The 18,343-nt window shown below is 45.8% G+C and overlaps 1 protein-coding gene across 11 annotated transcripts in view; it reads left to right on the forward strand.

Moving 5' to 3' along the window:
* The first annotated feature begins 129 nt into the window (after window positions 1-129).
* ARMH1 (armadillo like helical domain containing 1) overlaps window positions 130-18,343 on the forward strand; it is a 47,500-nt gene continuing 29,286 nt past the window's right edge. For 2 of the 11 annotated variants that reach the window (XR_004324983.1, XM_032494116.1), the window contains exons 1-3: window positions 130-282; window positions 13,229-13,380; window positions 18,130-18,198. Coding sequence is in view for 10 of the 11 variants with exons in the window: in XM_032494116.1 (XP_032350007.1) it covers window positions 214-282; window positions 13,229-13,380; window positions 18,130-18,198 (290 nt within the window). In the remaining variant the exon portion in view is untranslated. Of the gene's footprint in view, window positions 339-6,716; window positions 8,274-10,347; window positions 10,678-13,162; window positions 13,381-18,129; window positions 18,199-18,343 lie in introns of those variants that run through there. The other 9 variants (XM_032494108.1, XM_032494113.1, XM_032494109.1 and 6 more) reach the window with 7 other exon arrangements.

Here is an 18,343-nt window from a genome sequence, read left to right on the forward strand (position 1 = left end):
TCGGCCGTAGCAAGCATGCCCCGCCCCGCTCTATCCCTGGCCCTCAGCCATTGGAGAACTTGTTTGATCTGGGTCAGTTATTGGCCAGCAGAGACGCCGGTCAAGAAGAGTCCCCACCTTCCTGTGTAGATAAGAGGGTCTGCGAGCGTTGTATTCTCGGGATGAGGAGGGTTGCCCTTCCCAAAGGCGTCTTATCCTACCTAGTGGACAGCAATGCTCTTTGATTTACATCGTCTAGCTACCTCTACCATCCTCTACCAACCGCAGCTCCGAAGGCTGGAGGTAGAAAATCCGTACAAAATGGCCAAGGGGGTGCTTGCCGGCCCATCCTCCGCCCAGTGGGTTGAGGCATATTCTGGCTGGTGGGATGGGTGGGAGGCAGAGGAGGTGTTGTTTTATGGGGGAAACTTTAGAGAATGCCCTGTTCGCGCAGGACATAAAGGGGTTAGGTGTTTATCCACGCATTTAACGTATATTTACTGAGCACCTGTTATGTAGGTGGACTCTAGTGAGGATTAAGTTTTTGACTCTGACTTCCGTAAGTCTTAAAACGAGAGGGAGGGGAACCATGCATGAACTAACTCTAATTCTATGCAAGGGATAAATACTACAGAAGAGCAGGCCCTAAGGATTTTAGGAGCTCAGAATCAGAAGGGACATTTATGGCAGTGCGATGGCTCTTGTGCTGGGCTTTGAAAGACTTGTAGTGACATGGGTCTTTGCAGGGCTCAGAGAGGGGAAGTAAAGGGTTAGTGCCAGAAATTAGGAGCATCTTCTGGCCAGAGGAGAGACTAATGGGAGAGCAACCTTGGAAGAATAGATAGACCCAGATCCTGGAGGGTCTTTGATGTCTAGGTCAGCTCTGATCTTATGGGTAGACCTTACTGATGGAAAAATTTTCCAGTGCATTTTACACCAATGAGTGCAAGAGCTTAGTCCTAATCCTGAGGACAATATGGAGTCATTGGCAGGGCTTTAAGCAAAGGAGTAACAAGCAGATTTGTGTTTTCGAAAGATTAGTGAAGAGAATGGATTGGGGATTGGGAGAAGGGAGACCAGTTAGGAAGTTGTTTCAGTAATGAGGAAGAATTATGGAGGCCTGAAGCATGGAGATGTAACAGGAATGAAGAGGAGAGGATGGATTCCTTAGACACAAGTTTAAAAGAACTGGACTTGGTGACTGGTTGGATATGGGGCAAGTAGGAGAAATGAAGAATGACTTCCAAATTCCTGGCTTGGGCAAACAGGAGAGTTTTTAGTAGAGGGTCAGCTCTGGGCATGGAGAGTTTGAGGTGCCAGCGGGACATCATCTAAGTGGAGGTTTCAAGGACGCAGTTAAATATGCCTGACTGGAGTTTGCTAGGTAAGTCTAAACTGGAAATTAAAATGTGTAGTCTGTAGTGCCTTACAGATGGCAGCCACACTAGTGGATTGATTTGTCCAGTTTGCCTAGAGAGTCCATGTAGAATACGAAGAAAAGAAGGCCTAGGACAGAGCCTGGGGAGCACCTAAGTTTGAGGTTCTGGCAAAGGAGGATGAATCTGCAAAGGTGATTGAGATGAAGGGTCTAGAATGGTTAAATAATCAGTAGTAGAACGTGGTTTTCCACAAACCAAGGGGGGAAAGTGTTGAAGGCTGATGACTAATAAAATAAGGTCTGAAAAAATCCACTGGCTTTAGAAACAAGGAAGTGGTTGATGACCTTTGCAAAGGCAGTTTCAGTGGAGTGGTGGAAACAGAGGTCAAATTACAGTGAGTTGAGAAGTGGGTGGGAAGGTGAAGAAGAGAAGACTATACGTTTAAGGAGTGTGGGGTAGGGGAAGGTATAGCTCAGTGGTAGAGTGCATGCCTAGCATGCATGAGGTCCTGGGTTCAATCCCCAGTACAGCCACCAAAGAAATAAATAAATCTAATTACTTCCCCCCCGAAAAAAAAAAAGTTTGGCTCTTTAGGAGAAAAATAAGGGAAAGCAATAGCTAGAAGGAGACAGAGGTTTTTATTCAGATGGGAGAAAGGCTGTTGGCATGAATCCAGCAAAGAGGGAGAAGGAGATAACAGAGTGGAGCCCCCAGGAAAAGAATAAAGTAGGGGATCCAACACATTGGTGGAAAAATTCACTTAGAGGGACATTTGCACTGTGACAAAAAAGAAGCATGTGAGGTTAGTACATTAGTAGATTCGGTGGCAGGAAGTCGAGAGAATTCTTGTTTGGTAGTTTCTATTTTTTCTTTGAAATAGGGACATGACATCAGCCAGTGAGAGAGAGATTGGAGATGGTGTGCAAGGTTTGAGACAAGCAGAGGAGGGATGAAGTAGCTGCAATGGAGAATGGGAGGAAGATGACTGAGTAGCATTTCTGGGCAGTTATGAGACCTGTTGTGGATGGTGACCATCAGTTTGTAGTAGCAGCGGTGTGCATGGTTGTGTGCTGTGTCTTTTCCCCCCATATTCAGCCATCTGAATGGTGCAGAGAGGTGGATTGAATTGATCTAGGTTTGAATTTTATCAGGTGGATGAAATGGAAGGACAAAGGACAAGGAAGTTGAGGATCCTGGCAAAAGAGTGGTTGAGATGATGGACCTTCAACCCTAAACTGCGTGGGAGAGGGTAAAAGTGTCATGGACCAGGGGTCCCAGTGAAGTCTGAGAACCCATGTCTTGGAAGTAGTTGAATGAGAGAGTTATGATCAGAAAGTGGAGTAATGAAGTTTAAGTAGTTCTAGCTGATGACAAGGCCCAGGGTGTGGCCACAGGAGTGGGTGGCCAAAGTGAAGTACAGAAGACAGCCAAGATGTTGACCTGGCCGTTGAAATCCCCCCAGCCGAGGGCAGGACTTGAGGAGGGAAAAGGGAAAGAGGATGTTTGTGACCTAGATACCCAGGTCCTTGATGAATGAAGCAGGTTGTTCTGGTGTCTGTAGGTGACAGCAGGAGGAGGGGCAAAAGTCAATTTAGCTGAATGGCATGACCCTAAAGTATCAAGGGTTTTTACAAGGAGGAAGTGGAATAAGGGACTGGTTGGGCTTTGGTGAGGAGACACTAGCCTCTCTCCCAACCCTGAGATCCCTGCGGTTTATGAGTACAAGCCACCTCCAGCGGGGCTGGCTATACAGAAGTGGTGCCCTGAGGTACAGCCAGCCTTTGGGGCAGGCTGGAGGTGGGCAGACCAGGTGTGGAGACGAGACTTTGATGATCAGGAACAAAGGTTTTCCAGGGCAGAGTAAGAAAACTGGGAAGGAAGGGCAGGAAATCAGGTCAAGGAAGATGAGGCACAGAGCAGTGAAGCAGTGAGGAGAACGTGGGTAGAGATGAGGGTTGACTTAGAGAGTTACATTTTGCGGGGAGAGTGTGAGGGCAGGCCTGTGGAGTGGAGCTGGGGGCAGAAGTGAGTCTAGGGAGAGGAAAAGGGGGTCTGTGGGTAGAGAATGAGGTTCAGTCTGGGGAGGTGGTGAAGGCAGTGGGTTCTGCGGGAAGGAGGTGGGGAGCAATGGTATATGGAGAGAGTATGTGAGGAAAAGATGGTGGCAGATGGAGTCTGTGGGGAACTGATGGGTGGTAGGAGAGGTCTGTGAGGAGGATATGATAAAATAGATAAATAATAAGGGCCTACTGTTTAGCACAGGGAGCTGTATTCAATATCTTGTAATAACCTATAATGATAAAGAATATATATATATATTTAACCAAATCACTATGCTGTACACCAGAAACTAACAGAGCATTGTAAATCAACTAAAAAAAAAAAACCCACAATGATGAGCTGTTGTGCCCTGGAGGTCTCTATTTCCAGGGTGACTTAAAGCAAAAAATTTTTTTAAAAAGGAAGGTATGAGTGGGGAGCAGAAAGGACATCTATGAGAACTGTGACAAATTGTAGTGCATATGGCCCTGAGATGGAAGTAATGGCCAGGTTGCCCTCTTTGGCTGGGCCTGAAGTTTGGAAGGAGAGTGTTTCTCTCTCGGCCTCTCTCTTCTCCCCCTCTGCCTCCCCCTCTCCCTCTGTCTCTGACTGAGGAGCTGAAAGTGAGGAGTAAGGTTGGGAGAAGACGTCAGTCCCATTCTGCAGGTGGAACCAGCAGGAACAGGAGACAGTGACTGCCTTGTTGTCTCCGAGGCCATGTGGGGACAGTAAGCCCGGTGAGCCAGCAGGCAGCCCATACCCTGGAGGCTTCTTGCTTTTAGAAACATGTCTGAATATAGGGAGAAAAAAAGCCCTCTGAGAAATTTTATTTAGAAACAAGACCTAGTGACCTTTTCATTTTTAATACCTCTTCTCGCTTGCTCCTCATTGCTAAGGACCTTTGGCTCAGTACAAGAGCTGGGGTTTTTTGAGATTTTTGTTATTTTCATTTCCCGGCATGAAGAAGAACCATTTGGCTGCTATAGAAGTGATTTGTGGATGAGTCCAGATTTATTAATCACCTCTGAAGATGGAGAGGAAATTAAAAACAAAGGGTCCACTCTGGGCTGGAGACAAAGTAGGTTTGTCATCCTTGCAGAAGACCTTGCCAAGGTTAGAAGGCCACAAACAAACCAATTTGGACTGGGATTCCTAATCTGGAATTTAATTTCATGTGCTTTGATTTTTTCAGACCATTTTCTCTCCAAGGTAAAGTAATGACGATTTTAATTGGCTGCCACTTACAGAAAGATTCCAATAAGCATGATGGCATATGTATATTTTTCTCTGGCATTCCGGGTGTGCTCGGCTTCTTATGATCAAGCTGGTGAAACTGACTTTTACTGCATGCTGCAAGCCACGATCAGTTGACTATAAATTAAATCCCCTTTTCCAAAAGCCATTTTCCATTAGTACTAATTTGTTTGCTTCTCATTTCTACTGATCATTAGAGTCTCTGGTTGTGAGCACCAAATTGGAAATAATTTCTTTGACATTTCAAAAAATTTCCTCCCCTCCTTGAATGCCATTTGGCTGCAGCTAAAGCACATTATGGTTTGCAGAGGAACAGTTCACTCCAATTACAATTTAACTGACCGTTCATGGCACTGAATCCCTGTCCTTAGTGTCCAAAGATGACACCGCCGCTGACATTGCTATTTCCTGGCACAGCTGTAAAATGCCTCATAGACTTTGCACTGGCCTTCTTGGATGGAGATTCTGCCACTCCGCACGTGGCAGCTTTGGGAAGTTGGTAGTTTTATGGACCTACATATCATGGACATTCAGATATAACCATCGAAACAGGCACTGGCTGTTTTCTTCACTCATTCACCCAGTGAGCATTTATTAAACATCTATTTTGTGCCAGGCATTATGCCAGGCCCTAGGGACACTGAGATAGGGAAGACCAACCCCTGCCGGGGAGGAACTCATACTCTAGTGGGAGGGGTGGTGGCGTTTTACAGCACAGCAGGGGAAGAGGTGGCATGGATGGGACCATAGAACCAAGAACTCCTAGTTGTCCTGGGGAATTAACAAAGGGCAAAAAGGGGGCTGGCCATTCCTGATGGCAGAGCAGGGTTGAGATACAGGAGGGCCCTGGAAGGGTCTGGGGAGTTGAGAAGTCGAGGTCTGTTGTAATGTGGAAGTGACTGCAGATAAGGTGAGGCTGGGGCCAAGTTTTGAAGGACCTTGTATGCTCCACTGAGTTCAGACTTTATCCTGTAGGGCAGAGGGAGAAATTTGGAGGTGGAGAGGGAGGAAGTGCTGATGTGGGGAGGTTAAGAATGGTAGGGAAAGAAGAGACTAGCGCCCGATGGGCCTGTTTTCTCTGTGAAGTAGGAAGCGAGGTTATCTGGGCATCCTCCTTGACTGGGCGCCCTTCCATCCTCCACAACCAGACAGTCACCAGGTCCTGTTGCTTCTCCCTATGAGGCATTTCTACTTCTCTCCAGCCCTAGTGGCATCAGCATCTTTTGCCAAGATTATGGGAACAGCTTTCCTAACTGGTGTCCCACCTCCATTCTTGCCCCCTTCTGATCACCCTTCTGCACTGCAGTCAAGATGATATTTCTAGAACAAACTCTTTCCTTGTCACTCTTGACTTAAAAGCCCCCAATACCCTTGAGTTGCCCTCAAGGTAGAGTGCAGACCCTGCCGCAGAGCATCAAGGCCCCGTGTTCTCTGGCCTCTACCCTTTTCCCCAGCCTCATCTCCTGCCCCTTCCAGCTGCATACTCTGCTCTAGCCATTCTGAACAATCTCAGCCATGAAAATAAGACCTAAGCTTTATTGAGGATTTTCTGTATAGTTTGTTGACCCTTGTGAGGTATTACTATCACCTCCTCTCAGGTAAGAGAACGGAAACCTGGAGAGACTAATAATTTGCATAATGTCACACAGCTGGGAGGGATAAGCACCTCCAACTCCAGTGTCTGTGTGTCTAACCACTACACTGCACTGCCTTCCACTTGGCAATTCTTTAAATATACCTTACACTCTCACACTCTGAGCCTCTGCATATTTTATTCCCTCTACCTGGAATACAGCCTCCTCACCTCTCCACCTGGCTAGCTGCAGATGCCTTTCAGCCGGGATGGCATCTCCTCCAGAAATCTTCCGTAACAGCCGCCACTCCAACTAAGGCTGGGTTGGGTGTCGCTTGCTCACATTTCCAGAGTATCCCGTGCTTGCCCCATCCTAGCACTTACCACACCATTAGACTTAAAAAAAAATTCCTTATTTACAAGGCTCTGTGCCACCCCCAAACTGCATACCCCTTGAGGGCAGGAACTGTCTTTTGGAGGGGAGGTAATTAGGTTTATTTATTTTAATGGCGGTACTGCAGATTGAATCCAGGACCGCAGGCATGCTAAGCATGCACTCTACCACTGAGCTATACCCTTCCCCTTGGGAACTGTGTCTGTTTCACAGTTATCCCTAGAGGCCCAGCACAAGGATGGGACACACTTGTCTCACTATTTGTTGAATTTCACATTGAATGGAATTGCTGATGGTGAGGTTTGTAGGGGGAGCAGGGGCAGGGGTGCTCCTAGTCTTATCCGAGACCGTTTTCTGAGGATTTACATACAGTGTGACAGATGCTGGAGACTTAAAGTTGGGGCGGCAGCCAGGGATTCAGGCTGTCCAAGAGAAGATGTCAGGGTGGAGAGGCATCAGGAAAGAAAGCCTGTTGAGCCGGTGGGATGGTCAGTGATGTTGTTGCAGCAACAGGATAAGTGAGCAAAGGACTAAGATGTCCTCACTGAATTGGGCAATTAGGAGGTTATCAGACACATGGCTAAAGTGTGCAAGTGAGGGGGTGGGGGTGACAGAGAAGCGGAATTGCAGCGGGTTGAGGAGTGAACTGTCAGTGGAGGAACAGAGAAGGGCGTGTAGACTGTTTTTAAGAAGCTTTGCCGTGAAGTGAGAAAACCAGAGAGGTGGCTGGAGGGGGACAGGAGGTTGAAGTCAGTGGCTTTTGTTTTCATTTTTGCTCATTTTTGCTTTAGGATAGGCAAGAATTAAGTAAGTTAAGGAAAGAAATGCCTAATTAAAGAAATATGTTGAGGATCCAAGGGAAGAGGCACTCATGGTTGGGGACGGGTGGATGTGTAACTCTGGTAAAGGGGTAAAGGAGGAGAAGAGAACGACGGGCGTGGATACATGTAACACGGGCGGAATGAAGAGACGGTGAGGACGTTCTTTCCACTGGCCTTTAACTTTTTTGTTAAGCCCAAAAGTAGATCTCCTGAGAGTAGAGGGAGGGTAAGGAGCTTGGAACTGTAGACTTCACAAGCTATTCACAAAGTTAAGTGTGTAAGGCGAACATGCTGACCACTACACTACGGAAGCACTACAAAGTTTAGCGTGGATCATGAGTGTGAATGCTAGGTTGGTTGGAGGTCCCTGGAGTCTAGATTTTGTGCCTCTCCTATGAGCCCCAATAGATCCTTTTCACTTTTCATTAAAATCACCTGGTTGCCTTTAGGTCCCACCAGTCTGTAAGCACCTGGAGGGCAAAGAACATATTTGTTACATTAACCAATTCCAGTTCCAGTGCTTGGCTAGGAGTGGCCCCCAGGACATCTGTTTAATTACTGTGTGGAGTTAAGGAAATTAAAGAGCTCATTATGAGCACAGTGTGTTGGACGTCAGTTTAAACAACACTTGTTGGATACCCATTATGTGCCAGGACGATAGTGGCCAAATGACGAAGATGGAATGTGTTGTTGAAACTGCCTAGCAGCTGGTAAGTAAACAGGAAGACTTAGGTACAGGAGGGAGTGGCCAGTAAATCAGCACCAGGACGAGGGAGAGGGGAAAGGACAGGAGGACCTCAGAGGAAAAGAAGTGATCGAGAAACAGTGAGAAGGTATGAGGACTTTAGAGAATGTTTTGTGAATTGAGGAGAAGCTGGCAGCTTCTTATTAATTCCCACTGGAGGCAGTGGCATGGCAAGGCTGTGCGGATGAGAGGGACAGTCAGATTTCAGTTTTGGCAAAATTTAGATGGAAGCTGTTTGGCTTGAGATGTTTGAAACTTTATCTTGTGGGTAATGGGAAACAACTGAAGAGTTTTAAGCAGGGAAATCTGCCTGATTTGCATTTTTAAAATAATCTCACATCACTACACGAGAAGTATAGCCAATATATTGTAATAACTGTAAATGGGGTGTAACCTTTACAAATTGCTTTAAAAATTAAAAATAAAGCACGTTTTATTTTAATGATTCAAAAAAAAGGATCTCACATCACTGTGTAGATTAGGATGGGATAAACCAGAAGATCAGTTAGCAGGCAGTTGCAGTGACCCATGTGAGGGTTGAGGGGGAAACTGAAATCATAGCAGTGGAGGTGAAGATAGACTGAGCTGAGGGAGATTGAGGTGGTGTAATTGGCAGAACCCAGCAACAGTTCAGTAAGGAGGGCAAGGGAGAGGAATACATCGAAGCTAGCCCTTGAGTGACTAGGAGGGTGGGAACAGTCACTGAAATAGGACCAGCACAGGGAAAGGAGCAGGTGTGAGGGCCTGATGAGTTCACTGCAGGACTTACTGATTAGAAGAGTGTGTGAAACATACCCAGGAAGATGTCTGTAGTCACTTAGTCATATTCTCAGCCTGGAGGGAGGCCCAGGCTGAAAATATGGATTTGGGAGTCATAAAGCCTGCAGGTGTAATGTTAACTCTTGAAATTGGCACATTTCCCCCCTTTTCCCACTGTTCTCCTCTTTAAATTCTTTTTAAAATTATACTCATTGGTTGTTTGGTTTTTGTTTTTGTCCAACCATCATCAAATCTTATTTTGAAGAGAAGTTGAGATTAAAAAAAAAATAAGTGGCTGGAGTCTCTTGATTAAACATGACTGCCCCAGTTTATTTCCCCCTTACCTCTCAGAACCTCACTGGCTTAACACTGAAGAAATGTATTTGATAGAAAAGATATCAAGTCACAAAAGCTCAGAGAAGGAGGCAACAGCAGATGAAAGTCAACCAGTATTTGGAAGGTAGAAGGCAGGTAGGGGAGTGTCACCTGGCTTGAAACATCCTAAGAAATTACTAACCAAGTGCCAATCAGGGTCGATTACCAACAAGAAGCAAGTAGGTTCACCAAATCTGACCTCCAAGAGGCTTGATGCCTTGGAAGCACAAGTTACCCCAGAAGGTCAGGAATGAGGTATAGGGCTAGACTTGGCGGATTGGTTGAGTCTGTCTGCCGATCACTCCCTGCCCCTCCCCACCTCCATCCCCCACTCCATCCCAGAGCTCTGCTCTCAAAAGCCAAACAACTACTCTAAACTCTCTTACTGCATCAGGAGGAACGCTGGAGGCCTCCATACTCCGGGACCTCAGGCAGGGTTTGAAGGGCAGGGAAGAGATACAGGAAGGAAAACTGTAGGATGGAGGGAAGATCTATACACATTGCATGTGGCAGCCCCCGCTCCTCCCCAGCCCACCCCCAGAGGCCAGCAGCCAGGCATTGAGCACCCCCACCCTCTCACCCTCCCTGCGAGGGTGGAAGACTCATCTCCAGAGGCCCTGAGAACCCCAAGTGGGAAAATTTTAAAACCTCCACTGACTGTCGTTTATCAGTTCCTCAATGAAAAGTCTAGCCTGATAAAGAAATTTCCAAAAACTGAAGGACACAGCATCTGATTAAAAGAGCCCACCAAAGGCACAGTATAATCACTGAAAAGGACCTGCCCCAAGGCATACCGTCATACAATTTCAGAAAAGGTTTTAAAGCCTCAAGAGTGAAAAAACCAGCCACAGACAAAGGCCCAGGAATCAGAATGACTTGGGACTTCTCAACAGCCACCCTGGGGAGGCTCAGCTGAGGGAAGCTTATTTCTCACCTGGACTTACACACCCAGCCAATCTAACATGAGGTCGAAATACTTGCAGACTTTCAGAAACACAGGAAAAAAAACATGTTTTTTCACTTCTTAGAAAGCTGCTGGAGAATGTGCTTCAACAAAACGAGTCAGTAAACAGAGGAAAATGAGGTGGATCCAGGAAATAGGGCGATGGACTTAGAAGACTGGCCAAAGGAAACCTCAGGACAACATTTGTGCACCAGGCATAGCAAGCAGCCAGTCTGACCTGCAGCAGAAAGACAGAGGTCTGTGGACAGAGGTCTCCAGGGAGAAGATGGCCCTGAGCAGTTAGGGGCTGAAACTTTGGGAAAATTGTTGCTATGTATTTGGAATATTTGGAAGAAAAGAGCTCTAGTACTTAGAAAATTAAACAATTGGAAAAAGAAACAATTATGAACTCCAGGTAAAACCAACTTGTAAGAGAAGGAAAATGTAATAGTAGTTTACAGCTTGAGTGAACAGTGTTTATTCACTTGGTCAATAATGGAAGCAACCAACTATTGATTTAACCATAAATTGTGGAAAACCATACTGTGAGAACGAGGAGAGAAAATGGGGGTTAGAAAGGGGCAAGAGGGCTGATTCCTCAGAATTAGGAATAAATATTGCCTAAAACTGATCAGTTGAGTAATAGTAATGTACTAGTCTGCTCAGGCTACCATGACAAAGGGCCACAGACCAGGTGGCTTAAACAACAGAAATTTATTATCTCACAGTTCTGCAGGCCTCTGACCAAGGTGTCCAAGGTCAAGATGTCTCGGGGTTGGTTTCTTCTGAGGCCCCCCTCCTTGGCTTGCAGATGGCCGCCTTCTGGTGTCTCACAGAGCCTCCCTCTGTATGTGTCCATGTCCTGATCTCCACTGATAAGGATACTGGTTATATTGGATGGGGGCCCACCCTGATGACTTCATTTTAACTCAGTTACCTCTTTAAAGGCCCTATCTCCAGAGTCGCATTCTAAGGCACTGGGGATTAGTGCTTCTGCACATGAATTTGTTGGATTTAGTCCATAGCATGTAGTATAAACTCATTATTTGGACATATAGAGGTAACACCAGACAAAAAGTCAAAAGAGTTGAAAGTGGTTACCTCTGGACTAAGACTGGAGGGTGGCAAAGGGGAAGGCAGGTACTATTACTTTTTCACTTTTACTGGATAGTAAGTGGGCAGCTGGGCCTTGAGCCCAGTCGGCCTGTAAACCCCATGTTCTTCCACTCCACGGGGTGAACCAGAGCTCCTCTAAGCCGGGCCATGCCGTGGACCCCTCCACATCTCCCCCCAGCACCTTGCCCAGCACTGATTTATGGCTGTGTCACTATGACCGTTAAGGCTGCCATTTGTCAATTTTCTTTTCCTGGTTTAAACGAAAAGAAGCTGATAGGGAAAGACTGAGATCCAAAGAAACCTCGAGGGGCTGTAATATGGAGTTTCCCACCCTTGGTAATCCAGAATCACTGGGCGCCTTTCTGACGGCACTTTGAGTTTTGATCCTAGAAAGGGTCCATCCACTGCAGGGGATGGGCGCAGGGTGCTTTCCTGCTCATGGTGGTGTCTCAGCCCCTCCTTCTGGGGTCTAGAACAGCCACTCATCCCCATTTTCTTGAGACCAGTTTGGCTGTTAAAGGCCATGGCCTCTGTAAGTTATTCTTGGACTGAGGGCTGTAATGTCAGTGATTGATGCCTGACCCCTTAAGGGGGTGGGGTCGTTTTTGTGTTCAGGTTGATCCACAGTTATTCACCTGACTGTTAAGGCTGACAGGGTTTCGTGGTTGTCTCCATCCCTGAGGCTGCATGGCCGCCCTTCCTGGGAGCACACACCCAGTGTCCTCTGGGAGCAGAGGAGGTTGGTGTGTATGTATGTCTGTCTTAGCATACCTCAGATTATTGCTTACTAATAAAATTCTAATAGCGGGGCCCCATCAATATCTCAAATACATGTGAGGAAATGTTAATTTAGAATCAATTTTAGGATGTTTCGGACTGTAAAGTCCTTTTAACTAGATCTCTGGCGAAGATGTAGAAGTACTTTATGGGACTGTAAATTTCATGTTGAACAGTCTTCATGAAATACACATCCCCCCTACACACAAGCTGTTCTCTCCATATCAATCATGGCCCTGCAAGTAATGTTTCACAAATATTCTGTAAATCACAGAAAACCCCATGATAATGTGAAATATGACTTTCACTTGTCTGTTAGACAAAAGAATCACACATGCCTCTCTCCCATCAGCACCAACATTTGTTATGGATAATAACACTTTCAATCACAACTATTTTTGGAAAACGGGTTTATTTTAAACCTTCCCTCCCCCACTGAAAACACTCTCCCAAGGACACAGACTCCTACAAACCACAGCCCATTAATCCAACTATGGAATGAGAACTTTTTCTTCCCACTAACTTTTTTTTTTAAGGTGTTTTTAAGAGAGTTAGTCCAAAAGTCCAAGGTATAAGACTACTGGACCATTTTACCTTGGCTGATTGGCCTGAGTGGGGGCTGGGTCTCTAAAGACCTGATCTCTGATGCTGTGAGGTGAGGGGTGAGACAGGCCCAGGTTTTTAGCCAGCATCATCATTTCAGATGGAGCCTGTAGTCCCTTTAGTTGCCGGCACCAGCAGAGAAGCCAAAGGGCTAAAAATTTAGCTCCTAAGCATGGATATTCTTAATTCCATAACAACATAGCTAGATCTTCCCTGTTCGAGTAGCAGGTGACCAGTCCAAAAGGAGTATTCTGAACGTCACTACATCCACATGGGTGACGGAGGCTCACCCTGCCTCCAGATGATTGCTGGCAAAACAAAACCCATAGAGTGAGTACACGTGTTACATGCTTCTGAATGCTTTGGTAACCTGTCTGTTTTCCCTCCTCTGTACCCAACTTCAGGACTGATTGATCATGACTTCTATAAAGGAGCAGGCAGCAATTAGCCGGCTCTTGAGTTTCTTACAGGAGTGGGACAATGCTGGCACAGTCGCAAGGAGTCACATCCTCAACAATTTCATTGAAACCAACCAAGGCAAGACTGCCCCTGAACTGGAACAGGAGTTTTCCCAGGGAGCCAGCTTGTTCCTGGTCCGCTTGACCACCTGGCTTCGACTCACGTATCCTTTACTGAACAGAAAAACAATTAGGCAATCTTCAAAAGAAAAAAGGGATGAAGATGGTCAAGGGAGCTCTTCTCTTGAGTCTAAGATTTTAGAACAAAACATCTGGTGATTGAAATATCATCCCTGAAGTCAAGAACTCCCTCAACTTCCTGTCTTCCCCACCTGTAAATGTATCTTCATTCTCACTCCTAACTTCCTTTGCCCCCATCAGAATTAAAGTAGGTATTCCAGATAGACTGATCCTGTATCTGCACTGCACTTGAATCCTTTCCCAGCTCCCTAAGGACTTTGTTCATTCTCTCCTATGGTCTTCACTTTTGCCTCATTACCAGTTTTTTTAATCAGTATTTATGTATGCTCAAATCTCTTCTACCTTAAAACTTTTGATTAAATCCTTGTCTGGAACCTGTATCCCACCTTGCTCCTGCCCTTCACGTTGAAGCTTGTTGCAAAGGCTGTTGACCTTCCCTGTCTCCACCTCCCCGCCTCCCCTTCTCCTCCACCCACTGCACTCTGACTTCTTTCCCTTCTGCACCACTGATGCAGGTCTCACCAAGGTTACCAATGATTTTCTAATTGTGAAACCCAGTGACCACATCCTCAGTCCTTATACATGACCTCTCAGTGGCATGTGTCAACCAATCAATTCTCACTTCTCAAAACAATCTTCCCTGAAACTGTATAATGTTATTTGGTAATTATACCTCAACAAAAGAAAAAGAAAGGAAAGAAAAAGAAGACCATAGACCAAACACACACACACTCTTCTCTTGGTTTCTGTGATACCAGTTCTCTTGGTTTTCTCCTTTCTTTCTGTCCATCCTGCTGTTCTTCCATCATCCCTTAGATGTTAGTGTTTCTTGGGACTCTAGCCACAGCCCTCTTCTCTGCTCGCTCTCACATTCTCCAAGTGATCTAACCATTGTCAGTATGTCCACACCACTCCCACATAAGGACTCTCAAATGTGTACTCCTGCCCACATTTCTCTCTGGAATCTGAGTTCCATGCCTGTTAACCCAACTACCACCTCCACTTGTCCCCCACAGAAGGTCTCTCACGTTTCTGGCTTGGGAAACTAGGCAAATGGGGTGTTGTTAAGTGGGAAAAGAGTACAAGAAAAGGAGCAAATTTGGGGGTAGACGAGTTTGATTGGGGACATGTCTTATTTAAGGCACCTGAGCCCCCGGGGGCAGACTGGAGCTGAAGACAGATTTGGTGACCATCAAGATACTGGATTTGAAGATATTCCTGTTCCATAAGCCCATAGCACTCTATGGAGTCATCTCAGACCCTTTTATTAACTATTTTTCTCTGCCTAAACCCTCTCCCCTTCCTGAAACCTCTTTATTTGACTAAGTCAAACTCCATTATTCAGGACTCAATTCAAGCATCACTTCCTCAGGAAGCCTTTCTCTGAGCCCCAGGCTGCCTGTTAAAGAACTCATAGCACTTCCTCTATCTGAATAGTTGTAACATTTTATTGTTATTACCTGCTTAATCTCTCTCTTCCCCCACTGATTGTAAGCTCTGTGAGGACAGGAATTACATCTGTTCTGCCCATCTCTGCATTTCTAACACCTGGCACAATGCCTGGCACATACTGGGTGCTCAGTACATGTTTGTTGAACAAAGGAATGAATGAAGCAGAGAGTCTGCAGCTGGTAGACCTAAACGCTTAAGTAAACACAGCTCTCTTTTTCTTATGATTAATCATTGATAAAACTATTAATCAGACTCAGGCCTAGAACACAGACCAAAGGGAATCCACTGAATAAATCTCTAGGTTAACCCCAACATTCTCAGACATTAACTGTGCAAAAAAAGAGTTTTAAAATGCAGATAAGCAGTCTACTTCCCCACCTCACCCCCAGGGTTTTGCTTTAGTAAATTAAAGGTGGGTCCCTTGTCTGTACTCTTCACAAGAATCCGGGTGACTCTGATGCTGGTGGTCCACAGGTGATACTTTGAAAAACATCAGCGCCTATAATCTGGCCTTGTCCCCACAACTCATGACACTTACTGACACCACCTAGGTTGTCATTAACTTGACAAAAGTTTCCAATCAACCACAGGGTGATGTGAGTGAGGTAGGGTCATACACATGCAGGGTCAGATCTTGCCTTTGTTTAAAGCTTTGGTATTTTATTCATCACGGATTTTTTTGTTTGTTGGTTTGGGGGTTTTTGGGGGTACAGTAAATTTATTTATTTGTTTATGTAACCAGATATACTGGGGATCGAACCCAGGACCTTGTACATGCTAAGCAGGCACTCTACCACTGAGCTATACCCTCCCCCCATCATGGACTTTTATATTAATTTTTCTTTTTTATTAGTGCAGGAAATATTATTTAGTTACTGAGTTTTTTGGTGCCCCCTTAAATACTGGGAAGCAAGTGAGTCACTCACCTCACCCCAGCCCCGGCCGTGCTTGACCACAGCCCCTTCTAAAGCTCTCCTCTCCCCTTCCTTCTCCCATGGCTGTTCCTCTGACACTGTTGCACCCACCCCTTAAACGTTAGTGTTCCCAAGAGTTCTTATTCAGCCCTCTTCTCTTATGACTCAGTCACTGCACTTGTTAACCGAGCCATTGTCTGTTCTTCCCCATGTCCTGAGTGCCAATCAGAGGGCCCAGCGCTTAGTGGACACTCAGTCAATGCTCACTGAATGAACCATGCTTTGAACCATGCTTTTAATATACAGTGGTATAGGCAGTCTCTCACCCTGAAATTATTCATAACTCCCTAACCTTTTGTGACCTTGTCATACAACAGAGAAAACAGACTGGCTGAAGAGACAGAACACTTTGAATCAGGGAGCCCCACATCTCCCCAGCCCTCCAGTTACGGTGGATTTTGAAGGGAAACCAGTATAGCATCATTATGTTTGGTAAAATTGCCAAACCTAATCCCACATTAGCTTCAAACTCCTTTTTTAAACTTGAACTTCCAGAATGGATCAGTAAACCTAAGGATTTATATATTATAGTGAAAAAATTATCAGTTACCATATATCGCATCTTTTTATGCTCTAGGCACTGAACTCTATGTACTATACAAATATCTCATTTGAGCCTAACACCAAACCTAACAGGCGTTTGGTATTGTCCCATTTTATAGATGAGGAAGATGAGCCTTGAAAAGGCTGAGTTTACTAGTAGGTGCAGAGATAGGGAATGAAACGGGGGCCTGGCCCAAAGCCGAAACGCCATCCACTCTACTTCGGTGTCTCCCTGGCGCAGTCCCACCTCCTACCCCATATAAGGAGACCATCTGCATCAGTGGCCCACTCCCTCTGCTTGTCTGTAGGCAGGAAGGCCTGCCTGTAAGAACTTGGACGCTGAGTTAGGCTGCCTAGGTTCAAACCCAAGTACTATCACTTTACGTGGGGACCTTGAACAGGCCATTAATAAAACTGTCTGAGATTATTTCCTTATGAAGTAAGCGGAAATACTAACAGCACCCACTGCGGGGTGCAGTGAGGATTAAATGAGACAAAGCAAGCAAAGCAGTCAGCGCAGTGCCTGGCACACAGTAAATGCTTGGTATTTTTGGCTACTCTGATGTTGTGGCAAACTTCTGGAACTAACTGCTGGAAACAATAGACTAGAAATATATATCGTGAGTGGCTATGAAAAAAAGGCTAGCCTGGGACAGAGGAAAAAGAAGGTAACAAAAGTGGGTCAGCCTCACCAGTAACTGAAGAAGAGGCACTGAGGAGGCACTGAGGCAGGAAGGGAGCTGGGGTTCGGGGGGAGCAGAGTGGTAGGCTGATGGCCTGGCCCCGGCTCTAACGGCAACAGGCAGGGGAGCCTGGCTCCAGAGCAAACACTGCTCTTGCAGTAAAGAGCCTTTCCTAATGAGCCAATCTGTCTCTACTTCTATTGGCATCCTGGGAACCAGGGTGCAGCCGAGATAATTTGCCTCATGCACCCTCCCCCTCAACAAAGCACCATTACCTCCAACCCATTACATTAGCCTTTATCAGTCTTGGAAGCTCTCAGTCATCCTCCATGAGCTACAATAATTTCAGCTAATTTCTTAAGTGTTCTAAGAGCTTGTGATGTGTTATGAGCCTAGTAATTGTTGACTGGTTCCTTTTCTGTTGTGGCTTGATTTCATACCTTGTATCTAAGCTGATGCGTGCTCTGGGTGCTTTATTACAATGAAGCTTTTTGCAAAAGCTCACATTAAAAAAAATAAATAACACTAAATACTGAGGTTGTTTTAAATCAGTTTAATTTTTCCACCATCCCCTGTTCTTATGAGGAAGACACACGATTCTTCATAAAGATAGTGACCTCCAGTATAAAGCTTTGAGCAAGACAAAATTGAGAATTAATGATGAAGCTGATTGTTTTTAGAGAATTCCAAGAGTGAGGCAGAAAATAATGAACTGTGCTGAGACCCAAGGGCAATGGTCATGGCATAGAGAGGCTTGGAAAACTGACCCCCAGCTTCCTTCGTGCACCTTTTATTCATCGAGCCTCTTAACTCTCTAGAGAGCTTGTTGGAGTCAGTGGCTGAACTACCCCAGAAGAGCTTCCTAGGAAACCATGACATGCCTCCCAGCACCTCCCACCCACCCCCCAACCCCGTGTGTGTGTTGTCCCTTCCCCTTCAATCTAGTGGCCCCTCTCAGATAAAGGACATGCAGTTGGTCATCCTGGGCCGTAAGTGGTATGAGGGATCAGACACAGGATGGAAAACCACCCTGAAATTCACTCTTTAACTTGTTGTTCAGCTATATGACTGGCTCTTGTTTAGATAAGCTGCTAAGGTCCATTGGCGTCTTTTTATCAGCCGTCAGCAGGTGAGTTCTGTTCTAGAGAGGTTCTGGGATCTCGGTTGCCCACTGGGCTCATGGTGTTCTTGGCATTCATACCACATGGGTCTTTTTTTGACTTCTAGTTGTCAGTGGGTACCTAGTAGCCCTCAGGATGGACCCAGAGGTAGTG

The sequence above is a fragment of the Camelus ferus genome, chromosome 13 (genome assembly GCF_009834535.1).
Source record: "Camelus ferus isolate YT-003-E chromosome 13, BCGSAC_Cfer_1.0, whole genome shotgun sequence".
Classification (NCBI taxonomy): domain Eukaryota; kingdom Metazoa; phylum Chordata; class Mammalia; order Artiodactyla; family Camelidae; genus Camelus; species Camelus ferus.